Genomic DNA, 21,704 nt, shown 5'->3' on the forward strand with positions numbered 1-21,704 from the left:
TGCTGCACATCCAAATGACCACACCGTGGCCATAAATCTTCAGATTCAAGCAGGGAATTTTTATGGATTTAAACGTGCGCTACCAGACCATCACTCCTCACAAGTTGTGTGGTTAATGCATTTATTTCCCAAATAAATGCATTAACCACACAACTTGTGAGGAGTGATGGTCTGGTAGCGCACGTTTAAATCCATAAAAATTCCCTGCTTGAATCTGCATCCAAACAATGGATTTCCCCCACATATGAGGTATTGGCGTACTCAGGAGAAATTGCAAAACAAATGTTGTGCTCCATTTTCCCCTGATACCCTTGTGAAAATAAAGTTTGGGTCTAAAGTTTATTTTTTGTGAAAAAAGTAAAATGTTCATTTTTTTTTCCTTCCACATTGTTTTAGATCTTGTGAAGCATCTGAAGGGTTAATAAACTTCTTGAATGTGGTTTTGAGCATCTTGAGGGGTGCAGTTTTTAGAATGGTGTAATTTGGGTATTCTATGTTATATTGACTCCCCAAACTCACTTCAAATGTGATGATGTGGTCCCTAAAAAATGGTTTTGTACATTTTGTTGGAAAAATGAGAAATCGCTGGTCAACTTTTAACCCTTATAACATCCTAACTAAAAATAATTGTTTCCAAAATTGTGCTGATGTAAAGTAGACATGTGGGAAATGTCATTTATCTATATTGTGTGACATATTTCTCTGATTTAAGGGCACAATAATTAAAAGTTTGAAAAAAAAAGTTTTTCATAAATAAACACAAGATTTATTGAAGAAATTTTACCACTAACATGAAGTACAATATGTCACAAAAAACAGTCTCAGAATCAGTGGGATCCGTTGAAGTGTTCCAGAGCTATAACCTCATAAGGTGACAGTGGTCAGAATTGTAAAAATTGGCTTGGTCACTAAGGGGTTACTCATTATGTTTGTTTTTTTTTTATTCTGTTCAGTGGCCAGTGTGAACATGCGCTTACATGCTGCATGCACACCAGTTTATATCCCAATTCACACTTTTTGGGTTTATATCTTATTATATACAGTACAGAGTGACTAGGAAAGTTCCTCATCATAACGTTATGTGCGGAATGCCTAAAGAAAATAATCACTGGTCTGTGGTCTGGAGATAGATTCCTGGTCATGTAGATAAAGCAGAGGTTTGTTTATAAAGGCTGTATAAGAACATTTGGTAAGATAATCTAAAAGTGTGGTACATCAGGGACACCACATGGAACTGCATTTAGACTTGGAGTGATACTCATAGTAACATGATGGGGGGCACGTTTCAAGTTTCTAGTGGTAGTTTTTTGGCATGAAAAAGACTCAAATTTTGGTCCACACCATTTTTGCGCTTTTCAAAAATGTGCATGATTTTTCTAGGCAAATGAGGTTTTAGCCAGATTTATGAGTTGTGCCGTAAACTGACGCCAGTATGATATTAGGATATGGCATAAAAATGGAGTAATATTTATAGACAGAAGTGTCTTCAGATGTGCCAAATTTACCAAACATTGTGTGACAATTTGATGAACTTGGTGCAAGTAACAGCAGCAACCATTTTAACATTTTAACAACTTCCACCCTATATGTTGTTCAAATCTATCTTTTCAGCTTGTGTTTTTTTGTTTACTAGTAGAATGTTTGAAACATATGGTTAATATTTGCAGACAGATGTACATGTAAATGGATTGACTATGGTGATATCTATGGATAATGTTGAAAATGGATCAGCTGTGTTTAAAGTTCAAAGATATTTATTCAGTGATTTCATCCATAGAAGCTTATGATTCATTACAAAGAAACTGGAAGCATTGGGATGATTTACTAAACTCTGGACCAGAAAACTGTAGATCAAACTGTGCACCACTGTTATGTGGTTTTTGGACACTTTTTCCACCTTGCTTGACAAGATGTATGGCTTACCATAAGGGAGGTGTGACTTAACTGAAAATGAGGCATGGCCTGAAATGTGACAGCGTGCACCAACATTGCGCTAGTACCTCTTTCAAACACATTGTGTTGCATTTTAAAAAAAAACATAGCCTTAAGTGTTCACTTGACGTGCAAGATTGAGAATGAGCATTCCTAGAAACAACAGTTTTTTGACAATCTTGTAGTCTAAATAGGCGACTGATCACTCAGTGAAAGAGCAAAACAGGACTTGCTCTGGTGAGGACAATAGCAATCTATTATAGATTGTCCAGTGCGTATCGTTATATGTGGCCTGTGTGAACAGACTAGTAGACAACTGCTGATCACTACATATTTAACCATTGGTGGTTGTGTAAATGGTTCATGTAAATGAACCTTAACCCCTTTACCCCCAAGGGTGGTTTGCACGTTCATGACCGGGTCAATTTTTACAATTCTGACCACTGTCCGTTTATGAGGTAATAACTCTGAAATGCTTCCATGGATCCCGGTGATTTTGAAATTGTTTTCTTGTGACATATTGTACTTCATGTTAGTGGTAACATTTCATTCAAATAACTTGCGTTTATTTGTGGAAAAAGCTGAAATTTGGCAAAAATTTAGAAAATTTCACAATTTTCCAATTTTGAATTTTTATGCCCTTAAATCACAGAGATATGGCACACAAACTTAATAAGTAACATTTCACACATGTTTGCTTTACATCAGCACAATTTTGGAACCAAAATATTTTTTTGTTAGGAAGTTATACGGGTTAAAAGTTGACCAGCGATTTCTCATTTTTGCAACACCATTTTATTTTTACGGACCACATCACATTTGAAGCCACTTTGAGGGGTCTATATGATAGAAAATACCAAAAAGTGACACCATTCTAAAAACTGCACCCCTCAAGGTGCTCAAAACCACATTCAAGAAGTTTATTAACCCTTCAGGTGCTTCACAGGAATTTTTTGAATGTTTAAAAAAAAAAAATGAACATTTAACTTTTTTTTCACAAAAAAATTACTTCAGGTCCAATTCTTTTTATTTTACCAAGGGTAACAGGAGAAGGGAAGGAGCGCCGTTTGACTTTTTCAATGCAAAATTGTCTGGAATTCAGCTCAGATGCCATGTCACGTTTGGAGAGCCCCTGATGTGCCTAAACAGTGGAAACCCCCCTCAAGTGACCCCATTTTGGAAGCTAGACCCCTCAAGGAACTTATCTAGGTATGTGGTGAGAACTTTGAACCCCCAAGGACTTCACAGAAGTTTATAACATACAGCCGTACAATTAAAAAAATCATATTTTTTCCACAAAAATGATCTTTTCACCCTCAATTTTTATTTTTCCAAGGCTAACAGGACCCCAATAGTTATTGTACAATTTGTCCTGAGTACGCTGATACCCCATATGTGGGGGTAAATGACTATTTGGGCGCCTGGCAGAGCTTGGAAGGGAAGCAGCGCCATTTGACTTTTTTGGCTGGAGTTGAGATCGGACGCCATGTCGCATTTGGAAAGCCCCTGATGTGCCAAAACAGTGGAAACCCCCCACAAATGACACCATTTTGGAAACTAGACCCCCCAAGGAACTTATCTAGATGTGTGGTGAGAACTTTGAACCTCCAGGGGCTTAACAGAAGTTTATATCACCCGGGCGTGAAAGTAAAACAATCATATTTTTTCCACAAACATGATCTTTTAGTCCCCAATTTTTTTCATTTTCCCAAGGGTAACAGGAGAAATTGGACCCCAAAATTTGTCCAATTTGTCCTGAGTACGCTGATACCCCATATGTGGTTGAAAACTACTGTATGGGCAAACCTCGGGGCTCGGAAGAGAACTAGTGACGTTTTGGAATGCAGACTTTGATGGAATGGTCAGCGGGTGTCATGTTGCATTTGGAGAGCCTCTGATGTGCCTAAACTGTTGAAACTCCCCACAAGTGACCCCATTTTGGAAACTAGACCCCCACGGAACTTATCTAGATGTGTGGTGAGCACTTTTAACCCCGAGGTGCTTCACAGAAGTTTATAACGCCCGGGCATGAAAATAAAAAATATTTTTTTTCCACAAAAATGATATTTTTGCCACCAATTTTTAATTTTCCTAAGGGTAACAGGAGAAATTGGACCCCAAAAGTTGTTTTGCAATTTGTCCTGAGTAGGCTGATACCCCATTTGTGGGAGTAAAACACTGTTTGGGCACATGGCAGAGCTTGGAAGGGAAGGAGCGCCATTTGACTTTTTCAACGCAGGATTGGCTGGAATTGAGATCAGACGCCATGTTGCATTTGGAGAGCACCTGATGTGCCCAATTAGTGGAACCCCCCAATTCTAACTCCAACCCTAACCCCAACACACCCCTAGCCGGAAAATGGAAATACATTTGTTTTTTAATTTTATTATTTTTCCCTAACTAAGGGAGTGATAAAGGGGGGTTTGATTTACCATTTATGGCGGGTTTTTATGTTTGGCAGCTGTCATACGCTAAAAGTCGCTTTTTATTGTAAAAATAGTTTTTGCATCACCACATTTTGAGAGCTATAATTTTTCCATATTTTGACCCACCGAGTCATATGAGGTCTTATTTTTTGTGGGACGAGTTGACGTTTTTATTTTTATCATTTTCGGGCACGTGACATTTTTTGATCGCTTTTTATTCTGATTTTTGGGACGCAGAATGAATAAAAACCAGCATTTCAAGAATTTCTTTTGGGGGGTGCGTTTACACCGTTCCGCGTGCGGTAAAATTGATAAAGCGATTTTATTCTTCGGGCCTGTACGATTACAGCGATACTTCATTTATGTCATTTTTTTATGTTTTGGCGCTTTTATGCAATGAAAACAATTTTATATAAAAAATAATTATTTTTGCATCACTTTATTCTGTGAGCTTTAACTTTTTTATTTTTTCGCTGATGATGCTGTGTGGTGGCTCATTCTTTGTGGGACAAGATGACGTTTTCAGCCATTCCATGGATATTTATATCAGTCTTTTTGATCGCGTTATTGCACTTTTTGTTCTGCGGTATGATCATAAAGCATTATTTTTTAAGAGGTTTGCTAAAGGGGTTAACTAATGGGACAGTTTTATAGGGCGGGTCGTTACGGACGCGGCGATACTAAATATGTGTACTTTTATTTATTTATTTTTTTTATTTCCAAAAAATGAATTTATTAGGGAATATTTCTTTTTCCTTTATTTAGCGATTTTTTTTTTTTTATAAATTACTTTTACTTTTTTTTTTTTTTTTACACTTAATTACATTGTCCCGTGGGGGACATCACTGTCATGTGTCAGATCGCTGATCTGACACATCACAGATCGCGGTGACAGATCAGCGATCTCACACAGGCACTGCACAAGGCGTCTTCATGCCTGCGCTCTGCAGGCAGTGAGGAAGCCGCCTTCCTGCAGGCCCCCGAAGGTCCCCGCCACCATATTGGATCCGGAGACCTGCAGGGAAGGAGGCCTTCGCAGCAGCGCTGCACATCGCGCTGCTGTGGGGGTCTCAGAGAAGCACGGAGGGAGCCCCCTCCCTGCTGATGCATTCCTAAACCCCCGGTACACTGCAATTGTGTTTGATCGTAGTGTGCCAGGGGTTAACGTGCCGGGGGCGGTCCGTGACCACCCCTGACACACAGTGCCGGGTGTCAGCTGTGATAATCAGCTGACACCCGGCCGCGATCAGCGGCGCTGCCCTCGTGAGAGCCGCTGATCGCTATGATGTAATGTCCCGTCCATGGGCATAGGTGCCTGGGTCCCATTTACGGGATAGTATGTCAGATGTCAGTAAGGGGTTAAGGAGTAACCATCATTTAAATTTTTATTTTGTAATCAAATAGACATGCAAACAGGGACGCTTTGAACTAAAATTCAGCCCTGGCGTTTGAAAGTACACAGGCCCAGTCCAGCTCCATTCCTTTCCCCAAATTAGGGTCTCTACTACTATTACCCTGCCTGGAGGAAATCAAGATTTACTACAAGAACTATGTTTCCAATAATAGCACTAGATAAGATTTAATACTAATACTGAGATAATATTACATTATAATTAACAAATAGAACCAGACTATAACCAAATATTAGCTGCATACTGTATATAGTAGTGTTAATACCACCATATTGACCATTAGCCAAAAACACTTTTCTAGGACTGATATTACAACCATATTGTGACTACATAATAGTAATATCTTTTTACAGAAGTGCGCTATACACCATATATACATTCTGTACTTTACAGGTTCTCGCTAGTAATGTTCTGTATGATCAAAACAAATCCAAAGATACACAAGGCACATAGAGATTTTTATAAGACTCCACTTTTTATTCCAAAATATTTAAAACATCACAGCAGTGAGGAGACAAAAATGGGGAAACATTTCAGCCAAACGGCCTTTCTCAAGCCTAAAATATAGTGTCAAATGTTTCTCGATGGTTGTAGTAATTAATTTTCCCTACGTCCCAGACCACCATGACCTCTTCTTCAGTCTGTAACTTGGCCTTACAAAATGTAACAGAGACCATTTTATCGTACTGCTTTTCCAGCACCCTCCTCACATTCCCCCACTTATACACAAACCATATACTACTGTTAACATTACCATAGACACGAATAATGCCCCTTCTGTGCTCTTCATAGTATTATTACCCTCCTGCTGTGCCCCACATAATGACAGTGCACGCCCCTACACAGTAATGATGTTCCCGCTATACTTCGTCATAGTAATAATGCTCCCGTGTGCCTCTTGCAGTTATACAGCACTATACTGTCCCCCTTGACATCTTTATAATAAATTCCCTTGGCTCATAATAATAATGAACTTGCACCTCCTCATAATAATACAAACACATCCCTGTTCTTTCTTAATGATAATGTCTGTTCTCTCTATAATGTTGCTGATTCCCCAGTGGACCTCCTTATAGTAATACTCTTGTGCCTCTTTATAATAATGCCCACAACCTATGTTCTTCCATATAATAATACATGAGCATACATACAGTAGATCTTATGGAACTCCACAGCAAAAGTCCTATCACGACACATAGGTCCAGTCATAGAAGGACTTATCTCCCAACTTTTCAATCCTGAAAGGAGGGATATGTATTGCGGCCCCTTAATGTTCTCACCCACTATGTTATCCTTTGATTGGCCTCCTTAGGCTGTGTGCACACGCTGCGGATTCTGCTGCGATTCCACAGCAGATCTGGCCGCTGCGGAAACGCAGCAGTTTTCGCTGCGGTGTACAGTACCATAATATCCTATGGATATTAAAAACCGCAGTGCAGACGGTGCGGATTTTTCCGCGCGGTTTTGCTGCGGTTTTGAAACCGCAGAAAGAATTGACATGTCAATTCTTTCTGTGGATTCCGCTGCAGTTTGCCATCTCCTCCATTGTGGAGATGAAAAACCGCAGAGCAATCCGCAGGTCTTTCGACCTGCAGATTTACCTGCGGATTTTACAAAATCCACGAGGCCAAAATCTGCACCCCAGTCTGCAGCGTGTGCATGTACCCTTGGAGTATGATGCCCCCAAAAATGCCCCCACATAGAATAATGTCCCCCCATCCCTACACCTACATAACAAGATGGCTCCAGAAACCCCACATAGCATGGTGTGTACATCAGGGCACTCCCTCAAAATATGCTGATCACCATAGCCCCCACACCATTTTATAGTCTCCCCACAATATGATGGTCTCCATTGTCCTCCACACAGTTTGAAGGTCACCAGTGCCACCCAAGCAGTATGATAATTACCCCTGGCCCCCACAAACTGTGATGGCCACCACTGCCTTCACACAGTATGATGGAAACCAGTGCCCCAACACAATATGATGATCACTGACTCCAAACAGTTTGATGGTCACCACAGCTCCCCACACAGTATAGTGGTTCCACCACAGCATGATAGTCTCAACTGTCCAGGACAGGAGTTTTCAGTGTGATCTGGTATAACTGATGTGTTTTATAACCCTGATGGGTTGCCCTCCCAGGGCTGTGGGGTACTCGGAACAGAGCCGGTGTCAGAGGGATGTGTCACAGCAGCAGTGACCCGGTCCGTGGCCCTGGGCGCCCAAGTAATGGGGGGTTGTAGTTAATGGAATAGAATAGTTCGTGACGCCACCTGTGGTGTTCGGCAAGGGAGATGTTAAGCCGACGCTGCAGACTGCTCCGCTGGGACAGATGGTGTGGTGCAGCAGTGATGGTATAGCCCTCCACAGGCAGGGCTAATGTCCTAGGGCAGTGTAGCAGTGGTTGGCACGGTGATGTAGCAGTGCCATAAGGGTAGGAAGCAGACAAGACACAGCGGGGTGCAATTTCTGTACCTTTACTTGATAACTGCAGTCCAGGGTCCTGATTACAGATCGTATTGGAGCAGGCTAGCCTGGAAGCAACTCAGGGATTCTCTATCACAGACAGGCTGTGCAGTCTCCTTCCTAGCGCCTTGTGGTGTGAAGCACTCCAGTACTAAGTTACTCTGAAGTTCCTCCTGTCAGATGTTCCCAAGAACCTCACTTGCACGGCAGACAGCTGTAGCCTCTCTCGGGGACTCCTCTTTAGTCCTGGCTCTCTATTCAAGCTGCTGTTGTGCCTCAAGTCTTAGATGGGAGTAGGGCATTTACAGCCTCCTACTCCTCTGGTATCTGCTGTAGGACCTTTAGTATCCGTACAGCCATGGAGACCAGGCTCCAGTTCGTGCGCTCTCAGCTGAGGGAGCTCTCCTTCCTTGCTCAACCTCCAGCTTCTTTCTACACGTCTGCACACTTCACCCTCCGCAGACTATCTCACCACTCCTTCCTCTTGGCCCTCAGAGGGCACCCCTCCCCTTAATCCTGGTTCAGAGTTCCCCCTGGTGGCCTGGAGTGGAACTGTGTTGCATGTATGGATTGACTGCGAGAGAGACCATCATTGCCTCCAAGCCTGGCATTACCCTCCCCTGGAGGAAGGCAAAGCCACTGTGGCGACCATACTCCTGGGGGCGCCACATTCCCCCCCTAGTGCAAGTCAGCACTCCTGGGCTGAACAAAAACATGAAAGACATATAAACAATTGAACAATAATAATTTGTACAAGATTTGAAAAAGGAAAAATGTGCAAAAACCAAGAGCTCAAAAATGGTCCTATGATGATAAGTACAGCATCAATGTCCATGATCCATTCCTGGGCAAATGGTAAAAGTTTTTGACCACACACAAGTCCTGTGGTTCAGTATCCATAAAGAAAACAAGAAAACTCCAAAGGGAACTCTTACAGGTTACCTGTAGGCACAAAACTTGAAAAACAGTTAAAAATTTCAACATTTACATTAACTTTGCTATATGCGATATCTAAGGGGTGGTATACCTTGTGTGATGCGGGTAGACCTGCGTAACTCTAGTGTGGGCAAACTGGGTAGCATTCTCCTACCGACTCTTAGACTCACCAGGAGCACAACAAGTTCACCACTGGCAGGGCGAGGGTTCTCTGGCTCCACTGCTGGTGTGGCATCTGCTACCTGATTTTCTTGATTCACTTCTTCTCGTGCTACCACTTGAGGAAATATCAACACTGGCACCACTATAGCATCGTTTACTTTAGTCCAATTTGCAGGGAATTCTCCAAGCACTGTGCTGACCTTCTCTTCTTCCACTACGGGTTGGATGTTATCTGGTTCCTCTTTCCTTTCCTTCAACTGGTTAGGACACAACTTCAAATGATCTCTTGATACCGCTACTGAGGTCTCTCCTCCATCTTTACTCACAAGGCATACCTTAGTATTATCAAAGTTCGAGGGCAGAATGGTATAAGGTTCAGCTTCCCACTGATCATCCAACTTGTGCAATCTTCTCTTCCTTTACAAGACTTGCTCCCCCGGCAGGTGCATTTTGATTGTAAAGCTTCTCCTGCTTTTGCCTTGCCTGGGCCAGACTCTTTTCTACGCATTCTTGAACTCTCCAGTACTGTTGCTGCCTCTCCGTGTCCCAATCAGCATCTGGTGACGCTACTTCAGGTGTCAGGACTCCCATGTCTAAGTCAATAGGCAGCTTACCAGGTCTTGCTCTCATTAGATAGGCTGGGGTACAGTTGGTGGAGTTCACTGGGATATGGTTGTAGAGGTCCACCAGATCGGGCAACTTTTCTGGCCACAGATTCCTCTCCTCCAAGGGCAAAGTCTTCAGGAGGTCAATCACCACCTGGTTCATCTTCTCGCACATGCCATTGGTCTGTGGGTGATATGGTGTCATCCGGATCTTCTTACAACCAAACAGGTTACAGAATTCTTGGAACACTTCTGCCTCGAAACCTGGACCTTGATCTGTCAGCACTCTTTCAGGATACCCATGTGGTCTACAGAAGTGCTATTGGAATGCTCTGGCTGCTGTCCTGGCAGTTTGATCTTTGACAGGCACAACTACCAGGAATCTTGAGTAGTGATCCACAATGGTAAGTGCATAGATGTAGCCTGACCGGCTTGGAACCAGCTTCACATGGTCCAAGGCTACCAACTCAAGGGGCTGTTTGGTGATGATTGGCTGTAGGGGAGCTCTCTGGCTGTCTCGATCTTTTCTGCGCAGGTTACACTGTTCACACTCCCGGCACCACCTCTCCTTTCCTCATACCAGCCCAGTAGAACCTCTCTTGGAGCAATACTTCCAACTTCTTCCATTCGAAGTGTCCAGCTCCATTGTGGTATGCTTCCAGGACCATTGATGCCTCTCTCTTTGGGACTATTACCTGCCAAACCAGCTCATGAATGCGGGCATTGATACTCCTCCTACACAGCTTCCCTTCATAAATGAACAGCCGGCCTCTCTCCTTCCATAACTGCTGAGTTTCTTCAGGAGCATCCGACTCTGGACGTGAGTCAGCTCGTGTCAGCAGCTCCTTCACCAGGCGGACTGCAAGGTCACTATCTTGCATTTCTGCCCAATCATGATGGGGCAATGGGTTCAGGGTGACCTCCTTCAAGCCAGACCGTCTGTTTCTCACTCCTTGAGCACGCTGGGCCACAAGTGGCTGGTGGAAGGGAGGTAGCTCTATCTCTTCAAGAGCCTCAGGGTCTTCTCCTTCATCTGGTAGGTTAGGCATTCTGGACAGCGCATCAGCATTCTTGTGCCCTGCCTGGTACTTGATGGTAAACTCATAGTTTGATAGCCGAGCCATCCATCGCTGTTCCAGTGCACCTAGTTTTGCAGTATCCAAATACGTCAACGGGTTATTGTCCGTGAAGATAGTGAACTTGGCAGAGGCTAGGTAATGCTTGAACCTTTTGGTGACAGCCCAGACTATGGCAAGTAACTCCAGCTTGAAAGAACTGTAATTATCAGGGTTCCTTTCAGTGGGGCGCAGCTTCCTGCTGGCATAGGAGATCACTCTTTCTTTCCCATTCTGTACCTGCAACAATACTGCTCCTAGTCCCACGTTGCTGGCATTTGAGTACAGCACAAAGGGTTTGTCATAATCTGGGTAGGCCAGGACTTCGTCTCCTGTGAGAGCCATCTTCAATCTGGTGAAGGACCTTTCCAACTCTTCAGTCCATTCAAAGGTGGAATTTTTCTGTTTTGTCTTCTTGGACTGCCCCACCAGGAGGTTTTGCATAGGAGTGGCTATTTCAGTAAAGCCCTTGATGAATCTTCGGTAGTAGCCTACCAGTCCATGGAATTGGCATACTTCATGAAGGTTGCTGGGCTTCGGCCAGTCCCAGATGACTGTGACCTTATTAGGATCTTGTGCCACACCTTCTGCACTGACCACATGACAGAGGTACTGCACCTTGGGCTTCAGGAGGTGGCACTTGGAGGGCTTCACCTTCAGGCCAAAATTGGACAAAGCTTCAAACACTTCAGCCAGGTGCTCCAGATGATCTTCATAGGTTTTGGAGAAAACAATGACATCATCCAGGTACAACAGGACCGTCTCAAAGTTCATGTGTCCCAGGCAGCACTCCATCAACCGTTGAAATGTTCCTGGAGCAGTGCAGAGCCCAAATGGCATATAATTGAACTCACAGAGACCCATTGGAGTAGTAAATGCTGTCTTCTTGTCTGCCTCAGCCACGGGAACCTGCCAATACCCACTAGTGAGATCTAAGGTGGAAAAGTAATTAGCAGTTTTAAGTGCAGCCAATGATTCCTCAATTCTGGGTAATGGGTAGGCATCTTTATGTGTAATGCTGTTAATTTTCCTGTAATCAACACACATTCTCATGGTACCATCCTTTTTCTTTACAAACACTATTGGAGCTGCCCAGGGGCTACAACTTTCTCTGATGACCCCTGCCTCCTTCATCTCCCTCAACATACTCTTAGCACACTGGTACTGTGTTGGGGGTATAGGTCTGTACCTCTCCTTTATGGGTGGATGATCTCCCGTGGGGATATGATGTTGAACCCCTTTTGCCTGCCCAAAATCTAGTGGGTGTTTGCTGAATACCCGCTCATACTCTTGTGTCACTCTGTAAACCCCATTTTTCTGGTATGAAGGTGTAGAGTCAGTTCCCACCTGCAGTTGCTGACACCACTCCTCTGGCTGCTTCACAGAGCCATTGTCCTCCACCTGATCGGATGAGACCAAGGGCTCTGCTGCCTGCAAAGAGTTGTTATTAACGGTGAGCAGCTTAGCAACTGTGGCGTACCGAGGTATTGTGGCTTCCTCTTCCCCACAATTTAAAAGGCATACAGGTATTCTCCCCTTTCATACGTCAGCCACCCCTCTGGCTGTCAGGACAGTGGGCCTGCTCTCGGAGTATACTGGTTCTACCAACGCCTGGTAATCTCTCCCTCTAAGACCTATAGCTGCCCGACACCAAACCAACATTTCACATCTGGGGGGTATTGCAATGGGGAAGGCATCACTCACTTTGACGCTGCCAATCTCTCCGCCAGAGAGTTCCACCTGTTGTCTTTGCATCAGGGCTCGGATCTCCTTGTGCAGGACTCGTTGTTCTCCGAAACCAGCAGTCTCAGCCACCTGTTGCAACAAGACAATAACCTCAGACAGACAGTTTTCAATTACATTTGTACCAAGAGTCATCATGGGATTACATTCATGTCGGTCAATATCAACAACTATTAAACCTTGAGACTTTAGCTCTACCCGACCCACTTTGACAGTAATCTCTTTACACCCAATCTGCGGCAAAGACTGTCCATTACTAGCAACTACTGTCAGTTCATTAGTTGGGCCATGGGTAAGCTCTGAATCAGCCCAATATCTCTTGTACAGAATGTACGGCATAATGGTCACCTAGGAGCCAGTGTCCAGGAAAGCGTTCATGGGGATGCCGTCAATCACCACAGGAAGGATTGGTCTCCCTCCCACATACTTTGCTCTCCAGTTCCTTGGGCCTGGGGATCCTACTCCTGGGGGTTGGCCCTCTGCCCCAGGGGTTGCTCATTTAAAGGACAATATCTTACAAGGTGGCCTGCCTTGTGACAGCGAAGACAGATGGGACGTCCATCCTGGTCATAGCGATCGTTGTTCCTTCCTCGAAGTGGCGGGCTCTCCTCCTCTGGAGCCACGGGACATCCTCTGGACTGGAAGCAAGCTGGATCTTGTCTTTGGAGGACACCTGCAGGGACTGCACGGTTTTCGTGAGTGCAGCCATTCCTTTGGTCAACTCCTGGACCTGTAGACGCAGCTCCTCAGTGGGATCTTTATCCAGAGTTTGGGCATCAGTCTCCACAGGGATGGAAGGGAAAGATGGGGCTTCTTGATGGTAGGTGATCGCTAGGCACCTAGGGGGCGCTGGACGGCTGTCATTGGATTCCTGTAGTACCCGAATAGCCTTGTCCTTAAATTCAGCAAAGTCCAGATCAGGGTTTTGCAAGGTTATGATACGCAACTGTCCTCTGTGGGTACTGGACAGGAGTCCTTCAAAGAACTGCTCCTTCAACAGTTTATCTTCTTTACGCTGTCAGGATCAACTTGCTTAACTGCTCGCAGCGCCTCCTGCAGGTTGAGAGCATAGTCCCTGATACTGTCCCGCGCCTTCTGTTTACAGTCAGAGAACCTCATCTTGATTTCAGCTGCAGTGCGGGTGTCAAAGGTGCTCTTCAGTTTGGCCAGGACCTTTGCGACAGTCTCTTTATCAGTGTCCTGCCAGGCTTTCACTTCTCTTAGCGCTGCACCCGTTAGCTGTCCAATCAGGATATTCACTTTCTGGCTTTCAGACAGAGGGTATACTTTAAACAAACTGCAGTCTCTCTTTAAATTCACTCAGGGTGTGTGACTCACCCGAGTACATGCGGTAGCCAGGCCGCTCACGGTATGTAGGGCATGGACAGCTGCATTATGGGGACCGCTGCGGCGGGCGCTCCTCCTGGCGGTACCACGGGGTTAGCAATGGCGCCTGCCGCTGCATCGATGTTTGGCATGGACATCTTCTCCCCCCCAGTTAACGTTAGCCAGGGCCGGGGGTCGTGTGAGCTCACCGGCAGCCGCTTCACAGGCCCGACGCTCTAGGCTGTAGGCCTCAGCTCCTCCTCCTCTCGCGCGGTCCTCTCTTCCCGCGCGGCACTTCACTTCTTCGCACTCTGCGGCAGGCTGCGCTCACGAAGGCCCGCCTCTTTCTTCCCGCGCGCGCCAAGCAGCGTGGCAATGGTGGCAACTGGCACCAATTTCACACAGTTCACAATCACAGTCTATGGCACACAGGACCCGGGGATACCGGGCTCCGTAATCCTGTTCATGACGCCAAATTAAATAGGGTCGCCCTCCCAGGACTGTGGGGTACTTGGTACCGGGCCAGTGTCAGAGGGATGTGTCACAGCAACAGTGACCCGGTCCGTGGCCCTGGGCGCCTAAGTAATGGAGAGTTGTAGTTAATGGAATAGAATAGTTCGTGACGCCACCTGTGGTGTTCGGCAAGGGAGATGTTAAGCCGACGCTGCAGACAGCTCCACTGGGACAGATGGTGTGGTGCAGCAGTGATGGTATAGCCCTCCACAGGCAGGGCTAATGTCCCAGGGCAGTGTGGCGGTGGTTGGCACAGTGATGTTGCAGTGCCATAAGGGTAGGAAGCAGACAAGACACAGCGGGGTGCAATTTCTGTACCTTTACTTGATAACTGCAGTCCAGGGTCCTGATTACAGATGGTATTGGAGCAGGCTAGCCTGGAAGCAACTCAGGGATTCTCTCTCACAGACAGGCTGTGCAGTCTCCTTCCTAGCGCCTTGTGGTATGAAGCACTCCAGTACTAAGTTACTCTGAAGTTCCTCCTGTCAGATGTTCCCAAGAACCTCACTTGCATGGCAGACAGCTGTAGCCTCTCTCGGGGACTCCTCTTTAGTCCTGGCTCTCTATTCAAGCTGCTGTTGTGCCTCAAGTCTTAGATGGGAGTAGGGCATTTACAGCCTCCTACTCCTCTGGTATCTGCTGTAGGACCTTTAGTATCCGTACAGCCATGGAGACCAGGCTCCAGTTCGTGCGCTCTCAGCTGAGGGAGCTCTCCTTCTTCGCTCAACCTCCAGCTTCTTTCTACACGTCTGCACACTTCACCCTCCGCAGACTATCTCACCACTCCTTCCTCTTGGCCCTCAGAGGGCACCCCTCCCCTTAATCCTGGTTCAGTGTTCCCCCTGGTGGCCTGGAGTGGAACTGTGTTGCATGTATGGATTGACTGCGAGAGAGACCATCATTGCCTCCAAGCCTGGCATTACCCTCCCCTGGAGGAAGGCAAAGCCACTGTGGCGGCCATACTCCTGGGGGCGCCACACTGACATACCTTCACTCCCTGTGGAGAGGAGAGCTGTGCTATGAAGTCATTATATACACCGCTCTGGATCTATCCCAGGTATTGGGAACTTACGCCCTGGTACCTGGAATAGATGTAGGATGGTGTATGTAACAAACTCTGCTTGCACTCTGCAGCTCTCCTCTCCTGGCACTGTCATGTCATTATATTATGAATGACATGACAGTTCTGGCAGAGCAGAGTGGCAGCATTCATCCAGGTATTCATCAGGAGCAAACAGGAGAGGGAGGGCTTGATAGCACAAAAGTAGGATGCTGTAGTAAAATGTGGTTTTAGCAGTGAATAGGACTGCTTTTTTTTTTGCTATGTGAAGCTGAATGTACAGAGGGACGGATGGAGATGAAAAAAGACACAAAGGTTCAAGAAAGAATCTTTATGTTGGGCTATGTCTGTATTTTAACAATTGGTGTGTACTGTATTTACTTTGCTTTGTGGAAAATAATGTGAATGTGGGAATAACCATTTTAATAACTGAACCTGGCGCAATGGATTATGTAAACAGTCCCTTAGGGTACGTTTCCACGTACCGTAATGTCTGCGCTTTGGATGCAGCAGAAACCCCGTTCCACCCAAAGCCCCGCCCCCTTCTGTACGCGCGGTGATTCCAGATGTTCTCATTGAACACATCCGGAATCGCCACAGCGTCTCCGCAGGGTAAACAGACGTGCTGCGGTCTAAAAAGATGCACCGAATGTTCGGTTTAGCGGGTGTATCACCCACGTATTCGGACGCATAGTGGAGACGGGTTTTCATAAAATCTCCTCCACTATGCTGGAACATCTGGCCGCTGCGGCTGTACACAGCGTCCAATCCGCAGCAAATACTGAATGTTTCCGCTACGTGGAAACATGCCCTTATAATTATAGATGTATAATACTTGGCAAAATATGCTTAGTGTGGCATTGCATTCAGAATACTTATATGCTATTTATACACTATGACCAGAGGTAAAATGCGGGTGTATGCTTGTTCCAGTGCCATTATTTATTAGTAGTTGGGTGCTTATATTCACAAATGCATTGTTCATGGCATTTATCAAATAAACATGAATTTGCAAAGCTTGATGCAATAGATGATGACGCAACAGGCTCTAGAAAAAAACTAAGAGAGGCTCTTCATAGGGTGAGTAAGTGCATCACAAAGACTATAAGAGGTCTTACCGTTAGTGGCTCACGTCAGTGTGTTGTTCATATACTGTATATGTTGCGCCCCTGAGGCTCAGTCGCCACAGAGGTACTGCACCTTCTACTAAGGTGTAGTGCCCCACCATCCGGGTAAGGTGGGAACTCCTTTCCACACTCCAACACTCGCACCCCACACGACAGGGTAGTTCTGCACAACCACATTGCGGCTCAGTGCTTAGAGAGTAGCAGAGCACCTTTGGCGGTTCCCTGCTTGGAACACTGGACGTGCTGGGCAGTGGGTGGAGTTAAGATACATAAAAGAGTGGGAAAGTGTAGGATGAAGGGTCAGTCTGACAGAAGGTCAGTCGGGAAGGAAGTCACTCAGACAGGAGTGAGGATCCCTGGAAGAAGGGATGGAGGAAGGAGTGCTGCAGCTGCCTCAGTGACCTGAGCCAGCTGGCACGGGAAAGGAAAAGAAGGAGAAAGACGTAGAACTGAAACCTAAGCTTCCATAAGAGAGAGAAAGACAAGTACAGAACGAAGGAGTAAGGAAAACAGAGAGGACTTGGGTTAGAAGAGGAACCCTGCCTATAGGTTCTCAGCGCAAGGCCGGGGCCCGGTCCCCGAGGTTGTATGACACTTATGGTTCTGCAGCAGACACCGGTGGAGTAGTCGTCTGTAAATGCACTACTCCCATCTAAGACTTGGGGCACAACAGCAACTGGATAGAGAGCCGGGACTCAGGAGAAGGGAGTCCCCGAAGCAGGCTACAGCTGTCTGCTGTACAAGTAGAGTTCTTGGGAACATCAGTCAGGAGGAACTCCAGTGTAACTCAGTACTAGGAGATCTTCACACTTTAAGGCGCTATAGAGGAGTCGTTCAGAAAGGTACATGTTGGCGGAGTGTTGGAGGAGAGCGTTCCATCTTGCCTGGAGGTTGACTGAGTCTCTGACCCGGAGGACACGGCCCGGAGGCAGGTACCCTTGTGTACTGCAGACTGTGATTAAAGCTTTGGAACTACAAACCCCGGTGTCCTCCATTCATTCTTGCGCCAACCCGCTCAGCACCGCTGCATCTGGGTACCATCCTTTACACCGCCTGCGCCTCTCCTCATCCATTGCAACTACACAGCCATGGGGCTACAGCTTCACCTGTGGGGAGCTACACCATCTCTGCTGCAACACACCACCAGCCCCAGAGGATCTGCATGTAGCGTCGGCCTAACATCTCACTTGCCGAACACCACAGGTGGCATCACGAACTATTCCACTTAAACTACATTACAAACTCCCATTGATTGTTGGGCGCCCAGGGCCACGGACCGGGTCACCGCTGCTGTGACACATCCCCCTGACACCAGCCCGGTATCGAGTACCCCATGGCCCTGGGAGGGCGACCCATATATAAAAACACTATTTGAAGTGGAGAGTACTGCTAATTCCAAGAGTCCCCTCACTGCTGATGGCAACCTTGCTGGAGACCACCAAGCCTTCTTGCGACAGGAATCATCGTCCAATACGAAAAAAAAGTCACTTTTCTCGCTCTAGTCACATTGGAAGTAGGGGTTCCTAAGGGATCAATAGGTTATATTTTGTTATTGTCTAAAATCAGATGTGTTTCTCAGTTTACTGAGAGGCTGACTAATAGGAGCAAATTCATGGGATCTGTTGACTAATTTGTTAAAATCTATTTTGTTTGTGTAAAAAAAAAAAAAAATGGTGGAATTGTTGCAGAATTTTCCATGTACGTCCCATTTATCTGAATGTAACTTGCAGAAACCTTTATATGTTCTGCAAAAAACAGCCTCACTCAGATGTATGGAACTCCGTTTCAGGTGCAAAAATCTAGCACACACGGGAATAAACCCTTTATGGTCCCACTAACCTAATATATTATTGAGTTTACCTCTATCCTCCGAATGGTGTGAGCAGGAGGACTGAAACAGTGAGTTGTCAGATGCTTGTAATCCAATGATGGCGCCAGGAAGGTAGCAATAAAGAAATTTGCGCTACATAAACAGTACCTATACTTTTAATTGGGGCTGGAGTGAAGCAACACACACTTAAGTTTCCCAGTAATAAATTAATCATGCATTTTCATGAGTTTCCATTTCGTTTTCTCATTGTATTGTTCTGCTTCTTACTTGCAGATTAATCGGCCTCCAACTAAAATTAAGTTGCTGACATGCCAAGTGCGGCCAAATGCTGAGGACAAAAGAAGCTTCTATTTAATCACACGTAAGTTATGGAACTCAGATACGGTAATTCATTTCAGCTTGTATGGACATGTGCATGGCACTATGCACTGAGATTTATACACGTGATAAGATAGTAGCAGGAAAAGAGAACATGTTTTGTCTCCATTACTGTGATGTAAGCTCAACAAAAAGAAGGTATAGTTGTGTGTTTTCCAACCCTCCCCTATGAACTATTTAGCACTGGAGAAAACCGGTGATTGTGTTCAGAGTTTTAGTAATAGAGCCCAGACAGGCTGCAGAATAATTCATGCTATGATCGTAACGCACTGCATGGACTGGCCGGCACCTCTCCTGACCATGACAGCGTGATGGATTTCTACGTAGCGGTCATGCTAATGTCAGTAGAGCCAGGACGAGGATTGCGATGTAATTCTCACACAAGTTATAAGGGCGTCTACCTGCGCTCTTATTGTGAGTTTTCTCTCAGTGGTCAAAAACATCGGATTTTCAAGCAGAAAACAGTTCAGCAAACTTTTTTTTTTTTTTTCTCTGGCGCAGTGTATTTTGCAAGCATTTTCTTAGTGGTTTCATGAGCTTTTTTTGTACATTTTCTTCAGATTTTTCCATACTTTTTTTTTTTATTTACATAAAGAGATATAGAAAGTGCCAGCAGATTTTTGTAGAATATGGACATGGAAGGAAAATGAGCGCAATAGGCTCTTATCTGGGTAAAATGAATAGAATGTGGGCATTGCTTCTCACCTGGTTAGGTTATCTATTCATATATTTGCCTTGTAATGTTTTCATTTCCTGTTCTGTCCAGATATCACCGTATCCCAGAATTCCAAGCGGAGGACGTTCACCGACCGTCATATTGGAACACCCAAGTGATGGGTGTCTCAATATGGAAACTGCTGCTGGTACCAACCTATTGTGCGGTACCACCAACGGAACACAGTCTCAACACACACACGCTGTCCGCAACACACACACACGCTGTCCGCAACACACCATCACACAGTCACAAACTCTCACAGTCACAAACTCTCACAGTCACAAACTCTCACAGTCACAAACTCTCACAGTCACAAACTCTCACAGTCACACTCACAGTCACACACACAGTCACACTATCAGTCACACTCTCACACTCAGTCACACATACTCACGCAGCCTCTTGCATGGTACCACCAGCGGAACACCGTTGTACTGCGCCTGCGCGAATTCCGTGCAGGCGCAGTCAATCATTCGGCTGATCCCGGCAGCAGATGCGCGATGTGTCTACAGGCAGAGGAAGTTCATTTTAAAAATTGTCTGTGTCTGACCATGTACGGAGCATACCACATCTCCTGGGCAGGAGAGGAAGCAAAAGACAATACTGACATTACAGCAGGGGATCACAAAGGATTAATTTTGTGAGGTAAAATATTTTACTGACTGTTTTTAAACAATATTTTACCTCACAAAATGTATCCTCTGCAATCTCCTGCTGTAATGTCAGTATTGTCTTTTGCTTCCTACCCTGCCCAGGAGCTGTGGTGTGCTCAAACGGGACAGCACATGAGGGGAAAACAAAGCACGAGAAGGAGAGAGACAGTAGAAAAGGGGGATAGCACATGGGGTAGACAGGTCAAAGAGAGCACAGATGGAAGAAGTCAGAGAGATTGGATAGGTGGGTGAGCACATGGGGGAAGAAATTCTCAACGCTGCCCCTCCAGATGCTAAAAAGCCTTAGACTACTGCATACCTAAGGCTATGAAAAAAACATGGATTAGAGTAAAAAACTGACCAAAACATCAGCCAGAAAGCATTGGTACTGAGATGTGGTCTGTGGTCCCCACCTGCAGAACCACTCCTTTATTGAGTGTGTCTTGATAAATGCCAATAATTTATATCTGTTGTCTATTCGATTTGCACAACAGCATGTGAAATTGATTGTCAGTGTTGCTTCCTAAGTGGACAGTTTGATTTCACAGAAGTTTGATTTACGAAGTTAGATTCTGTTGTTTAAATGTTCCCTTTATTTTTTTGAGCAGTGTGCAATATAATATATATATATATATATATATATATATACTGTATATAATATGTATGTGTGTATATATATATATATCTCAAGTGTATGTATGTGTGTGTGTGTATGTCCGGGATTGACATCCGCACCGTTGCAGCTACAGCCACAAAATTTGGCACAGTCACACGTCTGGACCGCAAGAGTGTCCTAGGCTATGTTGTGAGGTGAAATTTTAACCCCGTGCGTTCCAATTCACCAAACAATTTTGCCCCCATCTACATAATGGGGAAAAAGGTGTGTGTGTATCAAGCCCCGCCCCTCATTATGATGTCATAATGGTTGCCATGGCGACGCTGATGTCATCATAGGTTGCAAGCCCCGCCGCTCATTATGATGCCATAATGGTTGACTATGGGAAGGAGGATGTGTGATGGGTATATGGGCACTGGACTATGGGAAGGAGGATATGTATGACGGGTATATGGGCACAGGACTATGGGATGGAGGATGTGTGATGGGTATATGGGCACTGGACTATGGAATGGAGGATATGTATGATGGGTATATGGGCACGGGACTATGGGATGGAGGATGTGTGATGGGTATATGGGCACAGGACTATGGGATGGAGGATGTGTGACGGGTATATGGGCACGGGACTATGGGATGGCGGATATGTATGATGGGTATATGGGCACGGGACTATGGGA

General features: G+C 45.4%; 1 protein-coding gene across 2 annotated transcripts in view; it reads left to right on the forward strand.

The window, feature by feature from the left end:
* The window catches only part of LOC141076922 (arf-GAP with SH3 domain, ANK repeat and PH domain-containing protein 3-like), a 297,702-nt gene that overhangs the window by 93,541 nt on the left and 182,457 nt on the right, over positions 1-21,704 (forward strand). For both annotated transcript variants that reach the window (XM_073564144.1, XM_073564145.1), the window contains one exon: positions 18,933-19,020. In XM_073564144.1, coding sequence (XP_073420245.1) covers positions 18,933-19,020 — 88 coding nt within the window. The remainder of the gene's footprint in view (positions 1-18,932; positions 19,021-21,704) is intronic.

The sequence above is a fragment of the Dendrobates tinctorius genome, unplaced genomic scaffold (assembly GCF_039654945.1).
Source record: "Dendrobates tinctorius isolate UK_male_01 unplaced genomic scaffold, ASM3965494v1 ptg000015l, whole genome shotgun sequence".
NCBI lineage: Eukaryota > Metazoa > Chordata > Amphibia > Anura > Dendrobatidae > Dendrobates > Dendrobates tinctorius.